A 7,788-nucleotide genomic window follows, 5' to 3' on the forward strand; every position below is an offset into this window, starting at 1 on the left:
GAAAACTAAAGGCAAAAACTCTTTTTTTTTTGAGATGGATTTTTGTTCTTGTTGCCCAGGCTGGAGTGCTGTGGCATGATCTCGGCTCACTCAACCTCTGCCTCCCAGGTTCAAGCGATTCTCCTGCCTCAGCCTCCCAAATAGCTGGAATTACAGGTGCCTGTCACCATGCCCGGCTAATTTTTGTATTTTCAGTAGAGATGGGGTTTCTCCATTTTAGCCAGGCTGGTCTTGAACTCCTGGCCTCAAGCGATCCACCCGCCTCAGCCTCCCAAAGTGCTGGGATTACAGGCGCCTGCCATTACACCCGGCTAATTTTTGTATTTTCAGTAGAGACGGGGTTTCTCCATTTTGGCCAGGCTGGTCTCAAACTCCTGACCTTGAGTGATCCACCCACCCAGCCTTCCAAAGTGCTGGGACTACAGGCATGAGCCACCGCGCCCAGCTAATGTTTGTATTTTTAGTAGATACGGGGTTTCACCACGTTGGCCAGGCTGGCCTTCAACTACTGACCTCAGGTGATCCATCTGCCTTGGCCTCCCAAAGTGCTGGGATGACAGGCATGAGGCATGAGCCATGGCGCCTGGCCTGTCAACGTAATTTTAAAAGTCAAGTGTGAAAGAGTGTCTATCATATTCACCCTTGCCATTAGTTTTCCTTCACTCCTGACGTTCCTAGTTTCCTTCCTTCCGTTGTGTCTAAAGTACCTCCTTTATCAGTTCTTTTAGATCCAGTCTGATCCAAACTTTTCCTTCATCTGAGAATATCTTTATTCACTCTCATTCCTGAAGAATGTTTTTACTGAATGTATAATTATGGGTTGACAGTTTTTGCTTTCAGTGCTTGAAAAATATTATGCCACTTCCTTCTGAAGAGAAATCTGATGACAGCTGCTGCTGAGAACCCACTGCCGCTCCGGTCACAGTCCCCTGCAGGCCACGCATCGCTCTCTCTGCATGCTTTCAACAGTCTTTGTCTTTAGGCCGGGTGCAGTGGCTCACGCCTGTCATTCCAGCACTTTGGGAGGCCAAGGCAAGTGGATCACTTGAGGCCAGGAGTTTGAGACCAGCCTGGCCAACATGGTGAAACCCTGTCTCTGCTAACAATACAAACGCTACCAGCTGGGCATGTTGGCACATGCCTGTAACTCTAGCTACTTGGGAGGCTGAGGCACGAGAATCGCTCGAACCCAGGAGGCAGAGGTTGCAGTGAGCCAAGATTGTGCCACTGCACTCCAGCCTAGGCAACAGGACTCCGCCTCAAAAAAAAGAAATTCATTTCAAATATAAAAGACAGAGGTCGGTAAAAAGAAAAAGGGATGAAAAAGTTATACCACGCAAACGTGAATCAAAAGAAAGCTTGAGTGGATTAACTAATATCAGACAAGGTAGACCTCAGAACAAAGAACATTGCCAGGATAAAGAGGAAGGTTACATAACAATATAAGGGTCAATTATCCTAAAAAAAATAATAATCCTAAATGTATACACATCTAACAACAAAGATGCAAACTATATGAAACAAAAACAAAGAATCATTATTTTAAAAATGAAGATCTATATTAAAACAGGAACAGAAAGAAACTTCCTTAACCTCCCTCCACTACCCCCACTGCAAAAAACCTTCAGCAAAAACTAAACCTAAAAAAGTGAAATGCCGAAAGTTCTTCCTCTGGGATTAGGGAGAAAGACAGCGATTATGAATATCACACTGGAGAGTTTAGCTAGGGGCAATAATGCAAGAAGAAGTAAACAATATGCGCATTGGAAAAGAAAAATAAAACCTCCTTTATTTTGTTTTATTTTTTTTGAGATGGAGTCTCGCTCTGTGACCCAGGCTGGAGTGTAGTGGTGCAATCTCGGCTCACTGCAACCTCCGCCTCCCGGGTTCAAGCGATTCTCTTATCTCAGCCTCCCAAGTAGCGGGGATTACAGGCGCCCGCCACCTCGCCCAGCTAATTTTTTTGTATTTTCAGTAGAGACGGGGTTTTACCATGTTGGCCAGGCTGGTCTCAAACTCCTGACCTCAGGTGATCCACCCACCTCGGCCTCCCAAAGTGTTGGGATTACAGGCGTGAGCTACCACGCCCGGCCAAAACCTCCCTCATTTGAGACAATCTGTGCCAGTGGAGCGTCCTCTCTGGCCCCTCCCTTTCTTTTCCTGCCTTAGGCCTGCAGGTGGGGCCTGCCTCCCCTACCTAAGGGGGACTGTGGCTCCAGCAGGGTGAGGGCATCTGAGGGGAAGGCGGCCAGGCTGGGCTGTCAAGCTCGGTGATGCTGGGGAGGCATCCAGGCAGGAGAGGGGCCTCCAAATAGGGGAAGGGGCTGCAGCAGCAACGGGGGATTGGTTACACCAAGAGGACTCGATCAGAGTAACTGTGTTAGTGAGAATGGGCGAGCCAGGTTTCTCATTGTTGGAAAAGGAAGTTAGAATAACGAAAAAGAATGCTAGAATGCTAGAATGAACCTTTTGATGTTGGACTAACCACAGTGGAATAGATTAGCCTGTGAGTCTGTCTTGAAATGAAGACCATCCATTCACCAAAGACACCAGTGAAGGAATAAAAGGCAAAGCCACAGACTGGGAGGAGATACTTGAAACCCATAAAACCAGCTCAAGGCTCATATTCAGAATCAAATACCCTAAAAACAATCTATGACAAAAGGCAGATCATCTAATAAAACATGGGCAAAAGACATGGCCTGGAGCTTCAAAAGAGAGACTATCAAAAGGCCAATCCTATGGACCGAACTGTGTCCCCCAAAATTGATAGGTTGAAGCTCTAACCCTGAACATGATTGTATTTGGAGACAGGGCCTTTGAGGAGGCAGTTAAGGTTACATGAGGTCCTAAGGCTGGGGCCCTGGACTGTTGTCCTTATAAGAGGAAGAGCCGGGCGTGGCAGCTCACGCCTGTCATCCCAGCACTTTGGGAGGCTGAGGTGGGTGGATCATGAGGTCAAGAGTTCGAGACCAGCCTGACCAACATGGTGAAACCCTATCTCTACTAAAAATACAGAAATTGGGGCATGGTGGTGTGTACCTGTAATCCCAGCTACTTAGGAGGCTGAGGCAGGAGAATCACTTGAACCTGGGAGGCAGAGGCTGCAGTGAGCTAAGGTCACACCACTGCACTCCAGCCTGGGTGACAGAGCAAGACTCTGTCCCCCCTCCAAAAAAAAAGAAGAGGAAGACACACCGGGAGTGAGCACGCAGTGGGGGAGGAGCCATGTGAGCGCGCAGGGGAGAAGCCATGTTAGCACGCAGGGGAGAGGCCACGTGAGCGCGCAGGGGAGAGGGTGCTGTCTGCAAGCCACAGAGAGGCCTCAGGAGGAACCCACCCTGCCAGCAGCCTGATCTCTGACATCCAGACTCCAGAAGTGAGAAAATAAATACCCGTTGTTTAAGCCACCCAGGCTGTGGTGTTGAGTTATGGCAGCCCTAGCCAATCATACACCAATGCACACAGGAAAGATGTTCAATCCCACGAATCTCATGAAATTTGCAAATTAAACCAAAATAGGATGTGCTACGTGTCCACTAGAGGGAACAGAAGGAGCCACTGACCATGTAAGTGTTGGCGCGCATGCAGCACCACGGCTGCCTTGCATGCTGTGGATGGAGTGTAAATTGTAGGGGTGCTTTGGAGAAGAATCTGGCATTATCAAGTGAAACACAGTGTAGGTGTGAAGATGCCAGAGAGAGCACAGGTGCCACAGAATTCCATTCACACCAAAACAGGGAACGCTAACTGCAGTGAGGAGCCAGGGCACGTGGGCTCTGGGGGAGCACAAGGGGCTGCCAGGCCAGATGACACTGCCCCGACGTCTGCAATCGCCTCAAGCTGTGTATTTGCTGTGACTGGACTTTCTGCAGGGGTCAGATTTCAGTTTATAAAGGGACAGCAAGTAGCCCAGTGAGACGCGGACTCTTACCAGTCGTGTCTGTCGAGGTGCGGACGCTGGGCTGAGACTCAGCACGAGGTGAGGACATCTTTAAAGGATCCAGCACATCTTCTAGATGCTCTTCCAGAGTTTTAAACTTATGCTTTAGAGTTCGTATTTCTGCTTCAAGGGCCAGAACATAATCTGCCAAAAAAAGCCCAGTGAGTATAACACACACACCCCCTTTCACGCCGCCCCTCTGTGAGCACCAGCTCAGGGAGCCGATGCCAGCTCATGCCCGCTGCCTCACTGTGCCTGTCCTCCTGTCCTCCCCGCACGAGAGCGTCACAGCAGTTTCCACACTCTGTGTGTGTGTCAGACTGAAAGACCTTCCCTCCCCTCACTGGCCAGAGTGTGCCAGCCAGAGACCAGCACAATCTCCATGCTCTCCAGGAAGGGCTCAGCGATCAGGAGCAAATGTTTCACCTGCTGCAGCCCACGTGCCTCTGTGCGAGGGGCCAAGTCCCACCTGGAGAACGGAAGCTCTGCATCCATCCCGGCATCCGCCCACCCACAGCCACTCGTGGGGTTCCCGGGCATCAGGTGCCCTCATCAGCTCTGCCACGGACACTCCTCTGGAGGAAAGGCCTGCGGTCCACCAGCCCCTGCTACCAACCCACTCTGGGACAGCGCGACACCAAGCCAGCCCTGGTTCAGGTCTAAAACAGGTTTTTTAAGTGCGTCAAGCAGGTACCCTGATTTTTTCCTTCTACTTTACAAACATAAAAGCTTTTTGGTATAAAACTGAAGATTCCTTCTCTTGCAGAAAAAGCAGTTTTCATGCTTTGAATTTATTACAGGGGATGTTAACTTACAGGACTCTGACATGAAGCCTCCTTGAAGCCAGTCGAGACCCATGCTCCCGTCTGTCCTCCTCCCTCCCTCTCCCACTTCCCCTCCCGCTCTGTCCCTTTCTCCCTGTTACTCACCAGGAGTGGCGGTGTCTCCCCCAGCCTTTGGGTCAGGCTGGTTTGCATCTGTGCTCTCTGCCGCTGTCTGGGCGGGAGGAGGAATCTGATGGCTCAGAGCCTCCATTTCTTTCCTCATCTGGGCGATCGCGCTTCGCAAGCTCGTGTTCTGCTCTCGGAGCTGCTGGATCTCACTGGATGGAAAGTCTTTACTTATTTCTTCTTCATGCTGCCCGAGGAGCATCTGTCAAATACAAGGAAAAATGACTACAAAAAGATGAACGGTTCCCCAGCTCGTCCTGGCAGGCTGCGCCTCCGCCCTCCCTGCGGCCCTCTCGGGGCCAGTCCCCTGCTTGAGCTTGGGCTGTGGTCCCTCCCCATCCCCGGGGTTGTGATATCCCTCCTTTCTGGCCTGACAGAGGTGCAAATATGACACTCAAATTCCTGAAGCCTTCCATACTGTTGCGGTCACTAGAGTGTCAAATCCACAGAGGCAGAAAGTGGAATGGGGGTGCTGCGGCTGGGGGCGGGGAGGGGGAGCCTGTGTTTCTCGGGGACAGAGCTTCAGTTTGTGAAGATGGGAACATTCTGGAAAGGGTGGTGTGATGGCTGCATCTCCATGTGAATGAGCTTCACGCTGCTGAACGGTGCACCAAAAAATAAAGCGGCCAGCTGTGCGTTATGTACACTTTAGTACAGTCAAACATCCACTGAATAGGATGAACAGCAGGTTCGGAGCACGCAGAAGAAAAGGTAGTGAATATAAACACCAGGCACCAGAAAATACCCAAACTGAAACTCAGAAGGAAAGGGGCCAAAGGAGAAAAAATGAGCAGAGCTCTGAGACCAGAAACAAGCTGCACAAGGAACCAGGAACCCAGACGAACATGAAGGCAGGAGACGCGTCTACAACAAGGCCAAACACGTTACAAATGCGATGAAAACCGTACATCACAGATGACGAAGCTCAGTGAAGCCTAAGCAGCATAAACAGAAAGAAAATCATACCAGAGAGCACTGCATAATCAAATTGCTGAAAAATCAGCGACAAAATGGAAACTCTAAAAGCAACCAGAGAAAAGAGACATGTTACACTCGGGCCAAAGGGCAGGCATAGGGATGACAGACCTCACAAGGAGCCACCAAGGTGGGAGGACAACGAGGCGAGGTGGCTCTGGTGCAGGAGGAGAGACAGGCCCCACCCACCCGGTTCTGGGGTGAGGGAGTGTCCTTCTCTAACCAAAGGTCAGGGCACTTCTGCCTCCGACCAGGAGGGACTCACCGCTGTGAGTCTTTCCCTCTGGCTGTGAACAACTAGAACAGCAGACACATTAGAGGAAACACCTGCTTCCAGACACCAGCACAGACCCCGGACACCGGAGAGGGAAACATAGCCCCAGGGCTCTGGCCCAGCTCAACCATGAGTCCAGCCAAGATGTGTGCAAAAGGCACAGTTTCCTCTTCTGCAGAGCCACCCTGAGGGATGCAGAGCCTGCTCCCCGCTCTGCACTCCGTGAACACAAGCACCTTCCCGGGGTGCAAGACCTGGACCCCTTCCCAGGGTGCTCTGACTCCCTGGCCCACTGGCTCCTCCATGCTCAGCAGCAAGGCCAGCCGGCCTGGGCTCCCAGGAGGAGAGCTTCACACGCCATGCTTAAGGGTGGAGATAATGCGAACAGAACGTGAACCTCAACTGGCAGTTCAGAAACGGAGACAGTAAACTGCCGACCGCAGTGCCGTGATAACACTGGTGAACATCATGAAGGACCATTGGTGAGAAAATTGCTAGGTGCGTTAACGGTGTGGCCACTTGATAGAATATGCAGACATTTAGATTCTGTGTGTGAAGAACTGTAATGACATGGGAAAATATTTGCGGTAGAACCAAAATGAAGAAAGAATTCTCCTGGAGAAACAGTCACATGAGCGGCAGACCGCTGAAGGCCGCGCTCGACCTGGCCAGCTACAGACTGGGATACCGAGTGCCCACAGGCTTACCAGGCACTGTCCTAGGATGCACTAAGGGTGCTGGCTGCATGACTTCACTGGCTGAGCATTCCCGCCACAGCGGCCAGCAAGGCTCAGAGGGCTCGGCAGTGTGAAAGGAAAATATCATTAAGCTAAAGGGAAAAGTCAAGCTGGGAACTGCTCAGGGCAAACCTGCCTCCCATTCTATTCAGTCACCCTCTGCTCACTGAGGTGAATGCAGATCTCACTGCCTCCTTTGGAGAGGCTCATCAGAAACTCGAACGAATGCAGCCATCTGTCTCTTACCTACCTATGACCTGGAAGCCCTCTCCCCACTTCAAGTTGTCCCGCCTCTCCAGACGGAACCACTGTTCATCTCACACATGTTGATTGATGACTTACGTCTCCCTACAATGTATAAAACCAAACTGTGCTCTGACCACCTGGGGCACATGTCATCAGGACCTCCTGAGGCTGTGTCAGGAGTGTGCGTCCTCAACCTTCGCAAAATAAACCTTCTAAATTAACTGAGATCTGTCTAAGATGTTCTGGGTTCACACTCCGGTAACCACAGGGAGATTCTGAGTGGAGACGCCTCTGACCTTTGACAAAACTCCTATCGGTACTTGGTACTGGAATGAGCTAACTTTATGGCTCAAACCAACAGGACAATTTGCCGAGGTCTGGGAGCACCCTCTCCAGAGAATCCGATCTCCCCAAATTTAGTCAAGATTTAAAGTTTATTTTGCTGTACGATATTGGCAGAAGAGCTGAAGCAGGGCTTGCTTGTCTGTTAGAGAGCAGTCTTCAGCCTGAGACCCATCCCTAGGTAAGTAACTGAATTGGCATTTGTCTTGGCTAAAGTTAAGATTAACAGCCAGGCTGGGCATGGTGGCTCATGCCTGTAATCCCAGCACTTTGGGAGGCCGAGGCAGGCAGATCACCTGAGGTCGGGAGTTCGAGACCAGC

At 50.9% G+C, this 7,788-nt stretch overlaps 1 protein-coding gene across 1 annotated transcript in view; it reads right to left on the reverse strand.

The window, feature by feature from the left end:
- CCDC57 (coiled-coil domain containing 57) overlaps nt 1-7,788 on the reverse strand; it is a 145,448-nt gene that overhangs the window by 61,930 nt on the left and 75,730 nt on the right. The window contains exons 11-13 of the mRNA XM_011998287.1: nt 4,873-5,095; nt 3,929-4,087; nt 238-279 (exon numbers count right to left, since the gene is read on the reverse strand). Coding sequence (XP_011853677.1) covers nt 238-279; nt 3,929-4,087; nt 4,873-5,095 — 424 coding nt within the window. The remainder of the gene's footprint in view (nt 1-237; nt 280-3,928; nt 4,088-4,872; nt 5,096-7,788) is intronic.

The sequence above is a fragment of the Mandrillus leucophaeus genome, unplaced genomic scaffold, assembly GCF_000951045.1.
Source record: "Mandrillus leucophaeus isolate KB7577 unplaced genomic scaffold, Mleu.le_1.0 Scaffold1, whole genome shotgun sequence".
NCBI classification, from domain to species: domain Eukaryota; kingdom Metazoa; phylum Chordata; class Mammalia; order Primates; family Cercopithecidae; genus Mandrillus; species Mandrillus leucophaeus.